We start from the raw sequence: 22,671 nt of genomic DNA on the forward strand, positions 1-22,671 counted from the left end.
AGATAAGATACTACTTTTAGCGTTGTTTTTTTAAAATTTGATTGTACCTATAGTCCTGTTCAATTGTTTAGACCCTAAGTCTTTTGCAAATGTTTAAACGTTTAAATCCTATTCAGTACTTGTTTTCTTTACATACGCGTGAAAACAACCCCAAATTCCGACATATTTCATATACAGTTCATCATCTAAAATGCACGAAGTTGACTTATTTCCATTTTACAAAAATCTCTGTATGTTTTGAATGCAGGTTCTTTTTCCTATAACTAAGGCTATAGTGTATTTCAAACTAATGTTCTTTTCCACCTTCCTATGGGAATATATTGTAGTATGACCTATATTTAAGAAACAATTTCGAAACATAAGTCAATAAACAATCCAGGCGCGGATTCAGGCGGGGAGTCCAGATGACACATCCCCCTCTATTTTTGTCAAACAGAATACCCAAAAAACTTATCCAATCCACCTTTTCAAAAGCAACAACGGGTTTTGGGTCCCCGCTTTTAAAAACACTTCTGGATCCGCGCCTGCTATTTCATTAATGTAATATACTGATACAAAAATAAATACGTTTGTGTGGGGATAAAACACTATAAAGTAACTACAAGATAGCTTGATACATTATGACTGTCAGGTTGTATGTCCATGAATAATATATAATATTTATTATTTACTAATGCACGTGGGTTTGGGGTGAGGTCTTAATCTCGTGATGTTCATTGTGACATATTGCATACACACGTGGCCAGAATATTTATTACATGTTTAATGGTGTCAGAGAAGTTTGTAGGTGTGACAGAGTTCAAACCAAGTGACAGTTCTTTCCTTACCGTGGTCATGTTACCATCATGACCGGCTTCGGTGGCGTCGTGGTTAGGCCATCGGTCTACAGGCTGGTAGGTACTGGGTTCGGATCCCAGTCGAGGCATGGGATTTTTATTCCAGATACCGACTCCAAACCCTGAGTGAGTGCTCCGCAAGGCTCAATGGGTAGGTGTAAACCACTTGCACCGACCAGTGATCCATAACTGGTTCAACAAAGGCCATGGTTTGTGCTATCCTGCCTGTGGGAAGCGCAAATAAAAGATCCTTTGCTGCTAATCGGAAAGAGTAGCCCATGTAGTGGCGAGAGCGGGTTTACTCTCCAAATCTGTGTGGTCCTTAACCATATGTCTGACGCCATATAACCGTAAATAAAAATGTGTTGAGTGCGTCGTTAAATAAAACATTTCTTTCTTTTGTTGCCATCATTATGACGAGCTATGTGCCCTTTTACTTGAGTCATGTTATTCTCAAAAGGTATTTTCTTGGTTCGAAGCCACGACTGAATGTCGACCTTTTTGGCGCTAAGTGTAGGATATCGTGTTATGTCAGTTATTTTGTTGTGATAGCTTGCATTATCCATGATGATGACAGAAAGCTCTGGTAAAGAAGGCATAAGTTGTTTTTCAAACCATTTAATACATTTTTCATGATTCATCTCACCATGGTAGTCTCCGTCTTTTTGTTTTTAGCTTCAAATACCAAGTCGCAGCTATCTATCAGTCCATATTTATCACAGCCAGCATGACAGATAATGTGTCGTTTTCCCTTCCCAGTCATCGAACAGAGTTTAGGAACTCGATGAGTAGCGTCTAATTCAGGCAGAAGATTGGCGGTGCTTGTGCGCGGATGGATATATACTAAAACGCAAAAGAAACGCAGGTTCTCATTAAATTGGATATAAAATATTAAAAAAACAAAACGAAATGAAGATTTCAACATTTATTTTGGAGCTACACCAATTCGGCACACATTGGTGTTGGAAATTTTTGATTGAATTCCTTTTTGGCTATTGTTTCATGTCATAAAGTAGGGTGGGGGTCCATGTTAAAAATGTGAAAGAGACGACCTGTAGCATTGTCAAAGTCAGTATCGCGTGTGACCACCCTGGGCATTCAAACAGGCAGTGCAACGTCTCCTCATTGAGTTGACAAGCCGTTGAAAGAATGCCTGAGGGAGTGAGTTCCATTCATGGACCAATGCTGCCTCCAGCGCCTGCATATTCTGAGGTTGTCCGCGAGCCTGAAGGCGACGTCCGATTTCATCCCAGACGTGTTCGATAGGCGCCATGTCCGAGATAAGGCTGGCCACGGCAACGTTGGGATGTTGTGCTGAGCCAGCAACGCCTGTGTTGCCCTGGCAGTGTGCGGCCTGGCATTGTCTTGCTGCAGCAAGCGCACACGTGGGTGAGCGGCAAAGAAGGGAACGACGTGATTGTTGATGACGTCATTTTGGTACACGGCGGCATTAACGCGTTGTCTGAACACATGAAGTTGTGTTCTGTGGTTGAATGAGAACCCACCCCACACCATCACACTACCCCCGCCCCATCGGTCGGCCTGCAGAACGCAGCAGTCGGAGTAACGTTCATGTCGACGTCGCCATACTCGGATTCGGCCATCAGCGTTGGAAACATTGTAACGGCTCTCATCAGTAAACAGAACTTGTTGCCACTGGCCACGTCGCCATCTTTGATGTTGTTGCGCCCACTGTTGACGTTGTTGGCGGTGCCGAGGGGTCAATATTGGTCCCACATAAGGACGGCGGTTACGGAGTCCTGCTGCCCTCAGACGGCGTCGGACGGTATCGGCGGACACTGGACCACGTGGACCACGCACCTGGTGAGCGGTGTTAGCTGCTGGCAGCATCCGATTCCTAAGGTGGGTCACCCGGATGTACCGGTCTAGTGCTGCGGTTGTCACCCTCGGGCGGCCGGTGCGTGGTCGATCGTTCACAGATCCAGTGATTTGGTGACGTTGAGAAAGGCGTGCGATTGTCGAAACATGACATCCCAATTGTCTGGCTACAGCAGTACGGGTCTGTCCGGCTTGCAACATCCCGATGGCCATCCCTCGCTGGAGTTGCGTCAGTCGCGGCATTTTTAAAATGTGATTCTGTTGTCTGTCACTACTCAAATTGAATTTATGCGATTAAATCCAGGTGTGTAGGCTTTATAAGCATTTCAATGAGTGTGTTTGCACTGGATTCATGATACGGATGATCCAGCACGTGCAAACAATGTGTTTTGAGAATTCGTGACATCACACAGGTAATGAAATTGACACGCAGGTGGGACTGCGGTGTGGGTGTGTGCCATGTCCTTTAACACAGTTGAGGTTCAATTCCACCAAAGATACTGCTTTACAAAGTGCAATTCTTTCGCATTTTCAGGACCTGCGTTTCTTTTGCGTTTTAGTATATGTCCAGTGCTGGGATGTTGTATGGTTATTAACGTTCACCCACGTCTCATCTTGATATACTATTAAATACTTCAGTTCTCGTAAACTGGATACTTCATGGAGATAGGAGAGTCTCCTGTCTGATATATTGGCGTCCTCAAAAATCACTTTCTCAGTTTTAGAAATATGTTGATATTTAAAATCGAGGTGGTGAAGTGTTCTACGTAATGTTGATATCGATATGTTCATTCCGCATTCCTCCCTCAAAGCCAAACTAATCTTATGTAATGTAGGTAACTTATAAAATCGGTATACATCTTTATCAAACAAATCGATGAGTTTAAGGTCAGGATCTTCAACAATGCATTTTGTGCTCGGATTGGAAGCGTTTAGATTTTTTATACTTCTTTTCACTGTTGAAACCGAAACTAAGTGCAGCGGCAACTCGTTCGACAATTCGATAAGCGGCATATCTAGGTCTACCACGCTGATATTCGTCTTCAAAATAATCAAAAACGTTGTTAATACAAGATTTTACATCATCTGAAATGCTTTTCCAAATACCTATATTTTACTCAAATGGCAACAATATGTACATTTTCTGTGAAATTATATACCCGTCGAATTTGTATTCCATGTGGTTTACACAATGCTACAACAACACGTGCAATCATAGATTATACTTCGAAAATATGTTATTGACCATCGACTTGATATGTACATGCAATGTTATCATATTTTGGACATTCGGGGCCGTGTCTAGGAGATGGACAAGTGGTGGAACCCCACGAAAAAGTCTGAACAATAGATTTTTGGTTTACAATATTGCTTTGGGCAAAAGTACCCACCCCTCCCCAGCACCACCATATATATTATAGATGTTTAAAGAAAAGGTTAGACAAAGCTGGTACACATTTTACATTCAAAACATGCTTAACCTGATTCAGTGAAACAAGCTACAGTGGTTTTCACGTAGCCTTGTATCAATGGTTTTCACGTAGCCTTGTATCAATGGTTTTCACGTAGCCTTGTATCAATGGTTTTCACGTAGCCTTGTACCCTAATCGTTTGTTATGCAAATAGCCTTTGTTATTTATAGGAGAAAGAATCTGCATTCAAAAAAATAAAGAGATTTTTGTAAAATGGAAATAGGTCAACTTCGTGCATTTTAGATGATGCATTGTATATAAAACCTGTCGGGTTTGGGGTTTGTTTCCATGCAAGTGTAAAGAAAACAAGAATTGAATAGGAATTAAACGTAACATTTGCTTAAACTTAGGGTCTATACAATTGAACAGGACTATAGCTCCAAGGATGTGAGCAAGCATTAACTGTGTACTTTCTCAACTTGCACACACATTTCATGGATATGTGTTTTGTTTCGAACAAAGTCGGACAGATTATTAATGTTAAAACCGGTTGGCCGTGTTTAAATAGGCGATCAATTCAAGGGATTATTTACGCTCGGTGCACGTGAATTTGATTTTCTTTTTTCATTATCTTTTCACGTTAGTCTTGGTAGGAATGGCGTATCAGGCGTAGTCTATTTGAAAGGATTATCATATTGTTTGTACGAAACAAACCAAAAATAAAACGGTTTCGCTTTATTTATTATTTTTTTATTTCCATTTATTATTTGAGATGAAAAATATGATTTAGTTACAGAAATTAATTGTGTTTGCGTTACATTGTGTATGGCACTGTCGGAAATTATTTAAGATTTTTGTTTGTTAAAAGTAGTTACGTGAGCGAGCTCCTGAGGGACGTTTAGATACATGACTGAAAGATTTTTAAGAATCCAATCACTAGTCGGTGCCATGACTCAAGGGTTACTCGGTACTACAGAGGATAAAGGAATAAAAAAGAAAAACGTTTTTCTCGCAACATACATCTTTAATACAAAATGAAAAATATCACAAAATATACGCTTGTCTTGCACACGACTAGGGACGGCATTTAGCTTAGTCGGTTGAGTGCTCACTTGAGGTGTTTGCGTCGCAGGATCAAACCACCTCGGTAGATCCTTTCAACTGATTGGTTTTTTTCTCGTTCCAACCAGTGCACCGCAACCGGTCAAATGCCGTTGTGTGTGTTTTCTGTCCGTGGGAAGTGCATATAAACGATCCATTGCTACAAATGAAAAAATGTAGCGGGTTTCCTCACTGTGACTGTGATAAAATGACCATACGTTTGACATCCAATAGCCGGGGGACGAGACGTAGCCCAGTGGTAAAGCGCTCGCTCGATGTGCTTTCGGTCTGGGATCGATCCCCGTTGGGAGACCCATTGGACTATTTCTCGTTCCAACCAGTGCACCACGACTGGTATATCAAAGGCCGTGCTATGTACTACCCTGTCTGTGGGATGGTGCATATAAAATATCCCTTGCTGCTAATCGAAAAGAGTAGCCCATGAAGTGGCGACAGCGGGTTTCCTCTCTTAATATCTGTGTGGTCCTTAACCATATGTCTGACGCCATATAACCGTAAATAAAATGTGTTGAGTGCGTCGTTAAATAAAACATTTCCTTCCTTTCTTCCAGTAACCGATGATTAATAAATCAATGTGCTCTAGTGGTGTCGTTAAAAAACCCACAACTTTAACACACACGACTAGGGGCGGAGTTTAGTTCTTGTTGGTCGAATGCTCACCTGAGGTGTTTGCGTCGCAGGATCGAACCACCTCGGTGGATCTTTTCAACTGATTGGGTATTTTTCTCATTCTAACCAGTGCACCACAACCGATCAAAAGCCGTGTTGTTTGATTCAAGTCTGTGGGGAAAGTGCTGATAAAAGATCCTTTGCTGCATAAGGAAAACTTTAGTGGATTTGCTCTGATGACTACGTGTCAGAATTAATTAATCAATGTGCTTTGGTGGTGTCGTTAAACAAAACATTCTTTGACACACACCTACTTAATGTCTAGCCAGTGCACCACGACTGGTATATCAAAGGCCGTGGTATGTACTAACCTGTCTGTGGGATGGTGCATATAAAAGATCCCTTGCTGCTAATCGAAAAGAGTAGCTCATGAAATGGCGACAGCGGGTTTCCTCTCTCAATATCTGTATGGTCCTTAATCATATGTCTGACGACATATAACCGTAAATAAAGTGCGTCGTTAAATAAAACATTTCCTTATTTAATATCTGAACACATTGTTGATATAGGGATGGCGTAGTCTATGTGAACGAGATATCGTATTGTTTGTATTAGTCAGAGCCGTTTGGGTTATAGAAAGAAATGTTTTATTTAACGACGCACTCAACACATTTTATTTACGGTTATATGGCGTCAGACATATGGTTAAGGACCACACAAATTTTGAGAGGAAACCCGCTGTCGCCACATAGGCTACTCTTTTACGACAGGCAGCAAGGGATCTTTTATTTGCGCTTCCCACGGGCAGGATAGCACAAACCATGGCCTTTGTTGAACCAGTTATGGATCACTGGTCGGTGCAAGTGGTTTACACCTACCCAATGAGCCTTGCGGAACACTCACTCAGGGTTTGGAGTTGGTATCTGGATTAAAAAACCCATGCCTCGACTGGGATCCGAACCCAGTACCTACCAGCCTGTAGACCGATGGCTAACCACGACGCCACCGAGGCCGGTTTTGGGTTATAGAAGACACACTGTAGATAAACCATTTGATTTTGATGGTCATCTTACATGATACAAGGAATAACTGAGACCATTTCAGACGTTATGTACATGTTTGCATATTAATTAGTTATCGGGCATATTAATGAGATTTGGATCAGTGTTTTACTTATTAAAGGTACCCTACTAATGTCACAAAGGCCTTCACGCGCTATGACTGTCTCTGTCGTGCGATATAAGTGGTCACACATTCGTGAAATTTTCACCTGCTTTACTTCGAACGCGTATACTTTCATTGGCGATTGGATAGGCAAGCAATAGAAAATCGCACTAAGGGCTATCGAAAATATACTCACGAAATACAAGGTTTAGTTCAGTGCACGCTCAGTGTATTTGTGAAACAACATGCGCGATCATTATCGTGTAGGATAGCTTCGCTGAACGAATGTGTATCCAGATCCCCAATTTTACTTTGGAAATAACTCGTCTTATGCAAGAGTCAGACTACCAGCTATCACGACGGGGTTGGCCAATTCACCGATCTCTCGACTTTTACGACTGTCCAGTTGCTAGTCTGAGTGTTTACTCCTACGATCGATTAGTTGTTAATCTGAGCGCACCCGTCGTAAGTTGGAACTTGGCCAACTTCGCCGTGACAGTTGGTAGCATTACTTATAGCTCTGTTTCTACAACGTACAACGAATTAATTGTACCATATTTATACAGAAACATCAAAATAGTTTAAATATGCATTTGTATAAACTGAAATCAGTTTATTTCTGTCATCTTTTAATGTTAATGGCCTCTCGTGTGTTGATTTGTCTGTCATATTTACTTGTAAATTGGTTTATTACTATAACATATTTTTTCAATGTTAATAAAACGGCATTAAGAAACAGTTATTTAATGTTTTTCTTAAACATTTGTAGTGAGTCAAATATAATTTTAAAATTTGTTCTTGGTGTTTTTCGTTTTAGTTAATAATAACAAGCAGGACTTTTTCTTAATTAATAATTAAAAAGAAGGTATTGTCCTCATGAACTTTATTATTATCATCACAGTCATCTTCTATTTATTTTACAGCATGCGTACAAATAAATGAGAAACTAGCAAGAGAGCATACGTGTACTATAAATATATATTTCAAGTATCCTTTACGTTTGAAAAACGTAAAACAGTGCTATTCTAGGATGTATCAATTCCACTAAGTGTAAAATAAGGGAACATAACCAGGACAATAGTAACATGGTTTATTTCAAATTTTCGTGCTTATATCCAATTAAGATGTCCTGGCACACATCTCAGCTATCTGGGTTGTCTGTCAGCCCTCAAGAACTCGCTCTGGGATGGAGCTGGTACTGGGCTACGAACCCTGTACGTACCAGCCTATAGTCCGATGGCTTGACCACTACGCAACCGAGGCTGTTGATAGTAATATGAACAATACTTTTGATGTTAAGAAGCATACTATTGGTAGTGATCATACACTTCATCACGCTATGCTGTTTCTCAATGTGTACGGATCTATCGATCCTTTTGTGTTGTCAATGGATCCGTACGCGTATTTAAAACAAAAATTCTTGATAGTGGTAACAGGATGGAAACATATTACAATTATTCTCCAACTTTAAATTTTCATAGCCTAATTGTTCAAGATTAAGCTTGCATTTTGCCATTCTTAGTTACCTAAGTAAATAATTTCTGCATATCAACAATAAATTTAAGATGTCTAGATAGTTGATTTGTATGTTTTTGATGTGTTGAAATGTTAATATTAAAAATTATGCCGAGATACGTCTTCAGACGACTCGTGTTATGAGATAAATATTACCTAACGGTCAGCCACGTAGTATTCTCTATTCCCCAATAGTAACGGGCATAATTTATTGTAATACGTGTTTACAACTATACATTGCATTAATTTGAATGAGCCCCATTTTCATGCACAAATGTGTCATTATTATGCTGAGGGACCGTTCATGTCTTCCATTAGTGATACTAGAGACGGTGTCGAGATTTCATCAATATTCCAGTGCTATTGTGGCGGCTATCATCCCCCTATTGTTTGTGATTTGTCGGTAGATACCTAAAGCAACGGTCTCCTGTAGGTTTGTATTGTATGTCTTTAAACGTGCGTGTCTTATTATTAATGGTGCTGTAGTGTTTAATCTGGCTCAGGATAAAGTGCTTAAATGTGTCGATTAATAGCATCTAGTAATTGTGCCAACAGTCTTGAAATACCTGTAAGAAACAACACTTAGATTATATTAATTGTTGATGAACTACGGGTGTTTTTGTTTTTTGGACAAGCATTAAAACATGGTTAGAAATAAAAAAAAGACTTGTGCAAAATCGATTTACAGGTGCACTTAATAATTTATTTTGTTTTGATTCGTATTGTTTTGTTTGTCTTTGTGTGTGGCTATGTGTTTGTTTGTTTCTTTCTTTTTTGGAGGGTTGGGGTTGTTGTTGTTTTTTGTGGAGGGTTTTTCTGGGTTGTTTTGGGTGGGGTTTTTTTTAGTTTTTGTTGTTGTTGTTGTAGTTTTTTTTTTTTTTTTTTTTTTATGTGTTTTTTTTTTTTTGGGGGGGGGGGGTGGGGTGGGGGATAAGAGAGATTTTAGTATATACATGGATTTAATACATTCTTAAAATTACGCAATAATAAAATGTATTGAACTACACAAAAACAATTGTGTACAGTTTACAAATTCAACTAAGAGTCACCGGCGATGCGAATTATTTGTTTTATTTGTGCGTTGCATAACTATTTTTCAGAAAGAACACAATGTTAACAATAGCTATCGTGTTTCAAATTATTTGCCTTATAAAATAATTACTGCACAAGCAAAAAAAAAAAAAAAACCTGATAAAGCTACACACATTTTTAAGCGTTGCAGTGGTTTTTTTTACAATTTAATGTAGCCCGAGTACTCTGCCGCTCTAGAGTTACGCGGACCTTTGGAAGGGTACTCTGGCTAAATTTAGTGTATACAATTAATTCCGTTTTTGTAACGTCAGCTGAAGGGCTTGTTATTGCCGGTAATGAGTGAACTCTAAAAATCAATAGACATAGGATAAATCAATGAATAAATCATATGTATTAACAAAATAAGATATACGGGCGAAACGGCCATTGTTACGGCGCGAAACGACCATTGTTAGGGTACGAAATGACCATGGACTTGAATGAATTGGTAACCTAATAATAAGAGCGTAACGATCTGTTAACTTGATCGGCATAAATGCCGTTATTTATTTCGGCATTCCGCTGATCGGCACACAAGTGACGTTAAACGAACCTTTATAAACAACATTTACTTCAGAAAATTTAGAGGAACGTGCATTTTGCGTCAGAAAAGTATCAAAATTGGCATTTTAAAAGTTTAAGTAAGTCCAACCAAAGAGCAAGAAGTAGAGTATGAATCTAAACAGGCTCTTGGGAATCTCCAAAATGTGCGACACATTAATGATGATTTTAGGGTCGCAAATGGATTTGATTAGCCAATCAAAATTAGCTTTCTATGCAGATACAATTAGAATACCGACTTTACTTGTTCTCAATTCGTATCGTGATAACTCGTTCATCATGATAATTCGTATCGTGATGCTACATCATTCATCATGGTTACCGTTATTTACTACGACATTCCCGTCAGCGTGACACGTGTGGCGTTTACACCTAACTCTCATAAACACCATGCCTAAGTTCAGCCAACCGTTTTTCGCTAAACGTTTGCGTACCGTTTTGACTGGTTCCCGAAGTTTAAAGTATAACGTAAAAACCAGTCTAGCGTGCGTCAGCAAAATATGACTGGCTGAACTTGCGCCATTTAGGTCATGAAGTTTAGAGGAACACGCATTTTGCTTCAGAAAACATGAAAAGGTGACATTTTAAAGTTGCGTGTGGATATGTACATAGGTTCTTAGGAAATCCTCATTAGTGCCGCAAATGGATTTGATTAGCCAGTCATATTTGTAGTTAAATGCAGATTGCTTTAAACATTAAGGTTTTGTTGATTTAAAACAGAAATGAAATTCATTATTTCATAGAGTCCCTGTCAATGGATTAAATAAATATTTTATAAATAAAAATGGAACCAGAATGTAGTGATTCACTTCTCCCGTAGACCTATATATTTCTCTTCTATTCAGAAATATTGGCTTAGTTTTGTTTGAAACATATTTTATCGCATATAATATACAAAAGGATTGGGCACAAGTTATTCAACTTACGAGGCCATCTCCTAATTACAAATATTATAACATTATAGGCGACTACTATTACTACAAATATTTAGTTCTTAAAACATTTAGGGCCAAATAAGAATAAAACTCTGTTTTGTTTTGTTTTGTTTTGTTTTATGTCTATTTGGCTTTACAAAATACATGTAGTACTATTTGCTGAAATAGAAACTTTTATATAACTTTAAATATAAAAACCCTTACATTTTACTCGATTTTCAAGCCTTACGGTTTACATGGACAAAACTAAAATAAATTAATTAAAAAGGATAAAATTAATAAAATGTATAACAACATCATAAAACATTGAAGTTTTTCACACAACCACTTCATTCATTATGTTGTGTATTCAGAAGCTGGTGGATTGCTGGATTACTTGACGATAGATAGATAAGTCAGACGGTTGGAAGTATGGATGGATGGATGGTTTTGAGAGGGCACGGGTGGGCAGTCAGGCAGTCAGATAAATAGACCGATTTTAACTCTCTTTTTTTTCTCGTGTGTAATGTGAAGACAATCTTCCAAGTTCTGTTAAAACGACTGCATCATGAACAGAGCGTAAATCCCACTTAGGCAACAGACTAGAAACATAGATATCAATTGAATTTAATTCATTTTTTTGCCAATGCAATTGTCTATAGGCATAAACATACTTGTATATAATAAATTTACATAATTAACACACACACACACACACACACACACACACACACACACACACACACACACACACACACACACACACACACACACACACCAAGCGACATCAAGTTCAGTCAACCGCTTGTTGGTGACGTCTACTAGACAGGATTTTAACGCTACAAAGTAAATTGAATTGCCACTTCAGGAACCATTCAAAATAGTTTGCAAATGTTAGCGAAAAACGGCTGGCTGAACTTGGGGCTGACAAACGTGTAAATGTACATGGTAATGCGTCTATACTAATTAGTAAAATAATATATGTAGTAAACAAGTAGAAAAGTGAAAGAACAATTTTAGGATGGACACCGTATAGAATTAATTACAAAGTTCCCTGCGTTTGGTATATTGGATCAAATATCTTCCATGATTGCGTTACATTTGTTTATGATTAAAGTGTTATCAGTTTAATGGGACATACTCTAGTTTTTAAACACTATGGCGTAGTTTTGACTATTATAGCAGTTTTTAATAACTGAAATTATACTTTACTTAGATTTTATGGTTTAGATTATCAATTTCCGTACATTCGGAGTGTTTTTGGACATCCTGGTGTTTTTAATATCACAAAATGCATTTATCATATTTTTAAAAACACACGTGCGTCTGAGAAGTAACAGTTATGGAGTAGCGTTTTAGTCTATTTTTAGACGACATTTCACAATGTCAAGTCACAAACTCATGTTTCACTCAGTTGTAACTTTATCCAAATGTATTACAGGTTTGTAGATTAAATAAACTTAGTGTTAATTTTCACGTGCTGAAACTAGGGTCTGTCTCTTTAAATATTTTCTAGTTCAATCATTGTTATAATTTTAGTATAATTATTATAAAATTCACTGTATTTTATTTTTGTACCATGACGTCAAGACCCTGCTCGCTACCCGTGCTTGTAGAATGACGTAATCAACAGTTAGCAACGGCCGTCTACCTCCTAAACGACGAGCTCAATTGACCATCTAGGGGACGGGCGCATTACCATCTAGGGAACGTGTGCTAGTAGGCGGTTTTTCGAATACCGCTTTCTGGCACGTTTCTACTGGTTGATTAAACTAGAAAGATTTATCTACCACCGTGCAAAAGCTGGCTAATTCAGCCAGTGGGCAAGGATATCCTGTCTTTGGGATGGTGCATATAAAAAGATTCCTCGCTGCTAATCGAAAAGCTCCTCCCCCCCCCCCCCCCCCCACACCTTTCCTGTCATGGACAGAGAGGCCGGCCAAGGCCGGCTCCTGTGCCCAAGACAGGCGTGCGCTACAACAGCTTGTTCTGAATGTGCACGTAAAACCCTATGACCTGACCTGACCTAATCGAAAAGAGTAGCCCATGAAGTGGCAACAGCAGATGTTCTCTCTCAATATTTTTGTGGCCCTTAACCATATGTCCGACGCCATATGACCGTAAATAAAATGTATTGAGTGTGTCGTTAAATAAAACATTTTCTTCATTCATTCGTCTTCAATACTATTAGAGTCAAGAGTCTGCAGAGATGAGCAGAAATGTAACTTCATAATGTGAAAGAAAGGTTTCTTATTACATCAAAACGTGAACTCTCAGGTCCGTGATTATAAGCGATAGATTGTTATATAATCCTAAAATTATTAAATGTTAAAATTTGTTTTGGTTAACGACACCACTATAGTACACTGATTTATTAAAGGGACATTCCCGAGTTTGCTGCAATTTTTAAGATGTTATCGACTAACAAAGACTTTTTAACAACTGTAATTACATATCAAATATATTTATTTTGCATAAAATATTAGTAGCTGTATTAAACGCGTTTCTGATCGTTCTAATATATGTACTAGGTTAAATTTCATATTATTTCCTAAAAATTATTTTTTCCGTACGTATGAAATTATTTGAAGACAAAATCCAGTTTGGGCTTCCTACAAATATTATGACGATCAGAAACACATTGAATATACAGACACTGATATTCTAAACATGAAAATATATTTAATATGTAAGTTTAATCGTAGAAATATTTTATTATTCGGACACATCTTACAATGCAGCAAACTCGGGAATGTCCCTTTAATTATCGGCTATTGGACGTCAAACATTTTGGTAATTTTGACATATAGTCTAAGAGACGGTGGCAGGTGATCGACTGTGTCACACGGTACAACCCCGCATATATTTTTATTCAAAACGTGTGCGCATGATTCATATTTTTAAATCTGAAAAAATACTTGCTGTCAATTATTATAATTAATGTTAGCAGCAACAAACTATATATTTTATCATTTTGCTTAGCCTTGAACATGTTTATAATATTGTTTGTGTAAACTTTATTGATAGAGCTCTGGAGTAGGAATGCAAAATGGCATTGATTTAGTTATTTTGGAAATAATTGTCAGCAATGTTTTATCATTGATAATAAATATAATACTGTACTCGTTCCCGCGTGAGACCGTTAATAATATAAATCATTCGCTTTCGCTCGTGATGTACGATTGAAAACACACTTGTTTTAACATAAATGGTCTCACACGGGAACTCGTTTAGTACTCTCTATGTCTCACCTTGCTGCACTGGTTAATCTGGTTCAGTTTGGCTGAAACCATGGGACACTTCAGTCGCATCATTATTGTATTTTAATGTCTTCTTTCATCCATTTCCAGATATAACAATTTGAGCATGCAAAAAGGTTCCAGTGCTGTGGTTAATCGAATATTCCCAACAGTTGCAAAAGCTTCGGAAATTAAATTTTCATTAAGATTAAGTGTATATGCTTCAGTGAAATGCAACTATGTTTTCTCTTCTTTTTTTAAAAGCCTTTTTTTTCAAATACGTTTCCTAGGTTAATTACAAAATTAATTTCTGCAGCTAATGATTGCGATCTACCACATTCATTTGACGTTAAACGCAAAAGAACAATAACCATAACAACAAAACAACAACAAAAAACCCAACAAAAGACAACAACCAAACAAAATCAAAACAAAAAACAAAGAAAACAAAACAAAATAAAACGAAACGAAACAAAAAAATAAAATGTAATAAAACAAAACAAAAACAAAAGCAAATACAAATAAAACAAATACGAAAAAGGAAGAAACGAACAAACTAAAAAACAAACAAAGAAACATAGAGACAAGAAAACAGGCGAAGGAGCTTTTCGTGACACCACGAAGCGCTCTTTGTAGCTGTTACGACCAAATTCAAAGAGATGTACTAAAAAATCCATCGTATATAGAAGTTTGTTTTATTTAACGACACAACTAGAGCACATTCATTAATTAATCATCGGCTACTGGATATCAAACATACGGTAATTCTGACTCGTAGTCATCAGAGGGAAACCGCTACATTTTTCCTAATGCAGCAAGGGATCTTTTATATACACTTTCCCAAGGACAGCCGTGCGCTACAACAGCTTGCTCTGAATGTGCACGTTAAACAATTCCATCCATCCAGTAGCTAGTGAGAATTTTCCTGTTAGCTCAGTTGGTAGAGCACCGGACTCTTGTAATGAGTGTCCGTGGTTCTAATCCCCTCAGTGAAGCTTTATTTTTCTGGTACATAACTATCTATAGCGTATTCAAGTATATAGAAATGTATAGGTCACATAAATCTGAAATTTAGAAATGACGCACGACCAACAAATCTTAAAGCGTGTACCAGTACTAGGTCAGGTCAAGTCATAGGGCTTAACGTGCACATTAAGAGCAAGCTGTTTTAGCGCACGCCTGTCATGGGCTCGGTCCAGCTCCTCCGTCCAGGACAGGAAAGGTTGGGGTGTTTGGAGAAGGGACCGCCTGCACTGGCAGATGCAAGAGAGCACCAGCAGCCTGACCGGAATCATTAACAGGCGCCCGTCGGTGGGCCCATTGGGCTATTTTTCGTTCCAGCTAGTGCACCACGACTGGTATATCAAAGGCTGTGGTATGTACTACCCTGTCTATGGGATGATGCATATAAAATATCCCTTGCTGCTAATCAGAAAGAGTAGCCCATGAAGTGGCGACAGCAGGTTTCCTCTCTCATTATCTGTGTGGTCCTTAAACATGTCTGACGCTATATAACCGTAAATAAAATGTGTTGAGTGCGTCGTTAAATAAAACATCTTTCTTTCGTTAACAGGCGACGGGGGTGGGGTGGGGTGGGAGGGTGGTACTAGTACTAATGGAAGTCTTCTGTAAATCCCGCCCGCTGCAGTCTTTATATCAAACCTAAGAAACGTGGCTGCTCCGAGCTTCCTAGTGACCTGCGCCTTCTGGTAATGCGGTCGTTGACGGTACATAAACCCATGACGCACTACTTGTCTTTTTGTGTCCTGATCCCTTTTAAGGACACATCGTTGTTTTCCGTAGATAAAACAACCCATCATCGGATTACTTCCACGAATAGAGAGTGTCATGTGTCTTTTGAAAAACATCTATTGTCTGGGAAAACGTGTCGCATGGTAATGATGGTATCGATGGAGGCGAACTAATTGCTTAACAGCTATATGATTATGATTAATTTTATCAGCAGTAACCAATCAACAATGATTCGTTGTATGCCACCAAACATTGGCAAGTTTACTAGAACAATCTGATGGGGAAGAAGCATCGTTGTGATACACTTTTCAAGAGAGTGCAGTTTGGACTTTTAGCTATGTAAATCTGGTGGATGTTTAGACAAGGCAATAAGGTACAATCTTTATTTCTTTTTTCTTTTTTGTACTTTTGTCATTTGTTTTCATTAATTAAAAACATTCACCCATTTTGGCAATGGAAAATAAATGAGTAGAAAGTGTATGAATTCATCAACAGAAGTATAAAATATCCAGCTGATTTTCTAATCAGAATTTGTTTTCTATGTATAATGTGTAAATTTGAGCATTGCATTACATATCCATGTATACTGATTTGGGCTAAGTTATAATCTGAACAGGTTCTGTTTTTATTTCATTGCATACGCACACTATGGCAATTAGTTCCACAATATCTGATTCTCATTTTGCTATTACTATAAATACAGGTTAGGTTCTCGTTTATATTGCTGTTCAGCATTTACGTTTATTCAATCAAGTCACAAGCTAACTTTCTAAATAAAATAAAAATATTTATAAATTTAAATAAGTATTTTTTTTAAATGCGTCTTCAATAATATTTATCAGTATTATATTGGACTAGATGTAACCCATACTTAGCACAGGGACGTTTAGATGCGTATGGTGGCTGTATACTGGGCTTTCCCTAATGCGACCGCCGTATATATGACCAGTCATTAGCTGAAACTAGATGCGTATGGTGGCTGTATACTGGGCTTTCCCTAATACGACCGCCGTATATATGACCAGTCTTTAGCTGAAACTATATGCATGGCCGCAAAAAAAGCGAGACAATATTATTCGCATAAAACTAAAAACAAAACAAATGGCTCCTTTCATATTTTTGGCTCCAAAAGCAATATTTTTTTTTTTTTTTTTTAATGTGATTTTGATGGTACATCTCTGAGGTAAATTGCTTAACAAACCAGTATGATTCCATGCATTCATTGCAAAATAAACAAAACTTATGTTAGTTATGTCAGGAGCGTAACAACTTTCAATGACATAGCCACTGAAAGTATAACTTTTGATGATTGCTGGGTGGAATTAATGCTCCATACAATGATTTTAGTCATACTGGTTTGTTGGGGGACAACTTCTTTTCACAATTGTGACACAATAAATGGATATATTGAAATTTGAAAATCGACAAACAGATTCCGAAAAATGTATCTCTACTCGAACGAAAACCGGTTAAAAAATTAAATCTTGAGAGTTTCTGTTATTTAAAACATAACGAACGTGATGTTTCTCTAAAAGCAAATCGATTGTTTTAAACATATCCCTCCTGCAAATCCTTGAGCTTTTAATGTTTGTGTATACATTTGTGCATGTTTAATGCAATAATAATGCCAGCTACGCTCAAATGTAAGTAGTGTAACGTGCATCCTTCTTTTGAGTATTTCGTTTCCTATTGTATTATTCGATCCTTTATTTGGTTTTCTATTCACTGGAATATCGTAGCCAGAGATGAAGGATCGTAATAACATCATATTCCTGCATTAGTATTTCATGGATCTCAAATATTGCAAACAATCAACCATACTACGTTTTAGCATTATATATTAGATATACTAGAAATCGTTACAGTTTTCTTTAAGGGCATTCTTTTTGTCAAACAATCTTTGTCACCAGTTGATGTTTTTCACCAGTTGCAAACGACACGTTCGCTATACATTAAAGTTAGGTTTGTTTGCAAACGAAATTGCAAATCAGAATGTAAATACTAATTACCACTAAATACACGAAAGAAAGAAAGAAAGAAGTGTTTATTTAACGACGCACTCAACACATTTTATTTACGGTTATATGGCGTCAGACATATGGTTAAGGACCACACAGATTTTGAGAGGAAACCCGCTGTCGCCACTACATGGGCTACTTTTCCGATTAGCAGCAAGGGATCTTTTATTTGCACTTCCCACAGGCAGGATAGCACAAACCATGGCCTTTGTTGAACCAGTTATGGATCACTGGTCGTTGCAAGTGATTTAAACCTACCCACTGAACCTTGCGGAGCACTCACTCAGGGTTTGGAGTCGGTATCTGGATTAAAAATCCCATGCCTCGACTGGGATCCGAACCCAGTACCTACCAGCCTGTCTAAATACACGAAGTCTTATTTACTGTTAATTAAGTCCTGAAATCATATCTGGAGCTGAATATTACACTCCTGGTATGAACTATTCATACTTACCCACAGTGAACAAATGGGTTTTTGTATATTTTTAACTTACTTATAAAGTGCATTTTGTATCTTCAAGTTCTTTATTTGCCTTAAGTTATCTAGACAATAGCTCAGAAGAGATGTTACGGTTTCATTGTGTGTCAACGAACAACACTCACTTGTTCATGGAGATTTTACTTCCTTTTTTTTAGCAAAGCTGAACATTTGTTAATGAATTTTAAAATATTTAATTAATAAAATTAATTAATGGCACTGTAACATTTATGGCGCATGATATTTAATAAAGTTTCACGTGTTTTGGCTTAGATATACGTTCGTTTGTGGCAGGTCAGAAGTGTAATAACACCACATACGTAATGTTGGTTCATATTATTGTAAAATGCTTGGCAGAAGAAACTGAAAGATATTGTTTTTATATTTCTTTTATGTGTGATTGGAAGATCGGTATAGGATGTAGTTATATAGAACTGCTCTGATGCTGTCTGATTTTAATGCGAGGAGTGATATTTATATGTATGCAAATGTTAAAAAAACATTTTTATCCATTAATGAATTGTCGCATTTATATTATAAAACACAATTCAGTGTTTGAAATAAAAGTATAAATATATTATGTGGTGTTTCATAGACAGACTGACTGACAGACAGACAGAAAAATTATTTATTTACATCTAACCTTGTGTACATATTAAAATAAAAACTAAGTTCCATAGTAATAATACAGTAATACAGCAGTAAAGGTACCCAAGGTACTCCTACGGAGTTATGAGAGACTTTAAAACTATTAAAAACATTAAAAAAAAGTATTGTATTGTATTGTATTTACAAGAAGTAAAACTAAAAACCCTAAAATGTGTGTGTGTGTGTGTGTGTGTGTGTGTGTGTGTGTGTGTTTGTGTGTGTGTGTGTGTGTGTGTGTGTGTGTTGTGTGTGTGTGTGTGTGTTTGTGTGTGTGTGTGTGTTTGTGTGTGTTTATATGTATATAATTACAAACTTTCCGAATTTATACGATTTACTGTATTCTGATTGGCTGACGTCACTAAAAAACCAAGCGTTATCCTTCCATAAACCTCATAAAAATACGTCATCACGGAAGACCAAGATCGAAATAACCGCACAACACCAACGGTCACTACACGTAAACAAAAGTTAATATCAAGGTCACTTTGCGATAGAAAAACACAAGACAAATCTGCACATGAAACTGTTTCATTTTTAAAAAAGAAGTTATAATAAAGATATATACACTGTTTTGTTGATTCAATACTTATTTTTATTTTTAGCGGACAATTTCCAATAGTATGTATACATGTATTCCTACGCTTATTTACAGAACATGGTTGACGGTAAGAACGAAAGAAATTATTTTTGAGTGTTTTAAGGTACACTTCTTGTACTGTTTGTAATTATAAGAATTGTTTCTCATTTTTTTAGGAATTTTTCGATGTATAAAGTCACAAATGGTATAAAATCGCGTAGCGTGGCGAAGCGATTTTATACTACATTTGTGACTTTTATACATCAATAAATTCCTAAAAAATGAGAAACAATTCTTATATAAACAAATCTTTGACAACGTAATAAAATAAGATGGCAACTTTTAGCTGTAATTTTAACAATTTCCGGGTGGTTTAAAAGTAATGACATTTTTTCTTTATCTAAAAGGTTATTAAAAGTACAGACCCTAGTTTCAACCCGTGAAAATTAACACTAAGTTCAATTAATCTACAAACCTGTAACACATTTGGATAAAGTTAGAATCGAGTGAAACATGAGTCTGTGACTTTGAATTGGTCTAATATCCTCTAAAAATAGACTGCATTTTGTGATATTAAAAACACTAGGGTGACCAAAAACACTTCAAATGTACGGAAATTGATAAACTAAACCATACAATCTAAGTAAAGTATGATTTCAGTTATCAAAAACGGCTATAATAGTCAACAATACGCCTTAGTGTTTAAAACTAGGGTATGTCCCTGTAAAGTTTACTACATCAGCGACTGCCTTTTTCAAAAGATCTACTCTAATGTCATCATAAAGAGGACAGTAATAAGAACATGTTCTTCAGATTCTACATAATTAAGACAGTTAAAACAGGTTCATATGTTCGATTTGTTATGTGCGATTTGAAGACATTACAAAACAATTTTCCTTTTTTTCCCCTCCTAGATGAAGAAGTTCACTCTGGCACTGTTAGTCTGCAACGTTCTTGTCATGTTACAAGGTATGGGCTAAGTTGATCAAAATAGACTTTATGTTTTTCATGTAGTAAGACGAATGGAGGAAGAAATGATTTATATAACGACGCACTTAAAACACGTTTATTAACGGTTACTTTGTATCGGATATATGGTTCAATATCACATAAATAATACGAGATGAATCTCGCTGACGCCACGTCATGTGCTACTCTATTCCGATTAGAAGCAAGGGCTGTTTTATATGCACCACCACACAGACAGGATAGTACATACCACGTCATTTGTTAGTCTAATTGGGTAGTGAGAGTAAGATGGGGATGGGGTCCGGTTCCCGGAAACAAACAATTGTTTTAGGCCTTACTACTATATTGTTATTTTTTTAAATAACAATTGAAAAACAAATGATTATATTTAAAAACGCTTTTTTCTCTCTTTTATTTATTTTTCTGAGATAAAGTTATTACAATAATTAATTGCCCCCTTTTGTTGTTGTTTCTGTTGTTTTGTAAATGGTCAGATGTTACAGGGAAGCCGTCGGAACCAGTGGCGTTATATCTTCATACAGAAAAACGAAGCTGGAACGAGGCTAACCACGACTGCCAAAAAGACAACATGCGATTAGTCACTATGAAAGATAGTACTAAACATCAGATTCTCCAAGACATTTATGATGAGTGGAATTCACAGGGCCTTATGTGAGCGAGTGCTTTGTTGTTTATATGTTTGTTCTGTTTCTTTGCAATAGCTAGGTTTTTTTAAACACTTTCATCCTGCTAGTTTCGATAACATAACAACACGTTTTAATCTAGCATATACCCTTGTAATACGAAAACTGAATAACCCCTAACTTTTTCTAAATTATCTAAATCAAATCTATAGGGCCAAATTCAGAAATGTATATATTATATGAGCTTGTGTGTCGTACTGATTTTACGACACAGTTACGTAAAATCAGTATGATTCAAACGCGAGTGTAATATTTTCTTTACTATCTATATTAGTATCGTCCCTTTATAGAAAATTACTTATCATAACCATCCAATAACAAAACAAAATAAACTTACAATGAACATTACTTTATTAATAAAATATAAAATGTAATTGCAAATTCCACATACATAGAGCTAAGACGGGAAGCAAACTCATGTCATGACGTCGCTTCTAAAATTACGTCATTGGTTTGGTTAGTCACCTGATTACTTGTCATTACACGTGTGCGTATGTTTTCTGTCTGTCTGTCTGTCTGTATGTATGTGTATATATGTATGTATACTCTTCAAAAAAGAACTACTTGACATTGATTTTCAGAGTTTAATAATAATTTAAAAAAATCCTAGTAGACATGATACAAGCAACCAAAGATCAAGACGCCATGGGAAGGGGATTGCTGTGTACATGTCCGAAACAGTATCTATGGGAATCCACCTGAAACATATACACAGGCATATGTGTGACATAGAGGTGGGCAAAATGTCAGTCTCGGTTATGACCACCACGAGTCCTGATGACAGCTTGACAACGGCACGTAGTTGTGTACGTAGACTGGGTACGTAGTTGTGAGTTTGTGATCGCTGAGCTGGCAGGCGAAGCCTGCCATGGTCGCCGAAGGCGCCTTATTGGAAGGGTTGTATGGGGGCCCTGCCCATAAAAAAATGGATTTGTAGATTTCCCGGTATTTGGAGTCTGAAATTCGGGCCAGCTCATGGTGATAGTGTTCATGTTTCGTAGGAGAATGAATGACAGTCAGCAGGAAATTTGTAAACATGCCTTCATATTTTTGAATTAATTGTCCGATTATTCATGAAGTAGGCTGCGTTCAACGACAGCGAATGATGGAAACTTTCCAGAACTAATTTGACTGTTCTCGAAAAGGTCATTCGATTTCACGTGTTGTGTAAACAAAAGAAAAAAAGTCTAACAAACGTAAGCCACAAACAGTTGGCTGAGATTTAGCCACTGGGATCAGGTTA

General features: G+C 37.2%; 1 protein-coding gene and 1 long non-coding RNA gene across 2 annotated transcripts in view; both read left to right on the top strand.

Moving 5' to 3' along the window:
* The first annotated feature begins 26 nt into the window (after positions 1-26).
* Positions 27-9,176, top strand: LOC121384002. Its single transcript, XR_005959324.1, has 2 exons — positions 27-831; positions 6,829-9,176. It is a non-coding gene; the product is annotated as an uncharacterized LOC121384002 (long non-coding RNA).
* A 7,113-nt stretch (positions 9,177-16,289) lies between these two features.
* LOC121384159 overlaps positions 16,290-22,671 on the top strand; it is a 35,490-nt gene continuing 29,108 nt past the window's right edge. Inside the window, exons 1-3 of the mRNA XM_041514415.1 lie at positions 16,290-16,407; positions 20,670-20,724; positions 21,228-21,396. Of these exons, the coding sequence (XP_041370349.1) occupies positions 16,387-16,407; positions 20,670-20,724; positions 21,228-21,396 (245 nt within the window). The 5' untranslated portion in view covers positions 16,290-16,386. The remainder of the gene's footprint in view (positions 16,408-20,669; positions 20,725-21,227; positions 21,397-22,671) is intronic.

Source organism: Gigantopelta aegis, chromosome 10, assembly GCF_016097555.1.
Source record: "Gigantopelta aegis isolate Gae_Host chromosome 10, Gae_host_genome, whole genome shotgun sequence".
NCBI lineage: Eukaryota > Metazoa > Mollusca > Gastropoda > Neomphalida > Peltospiridae > Gigantopelta > Gigantopelta aegis.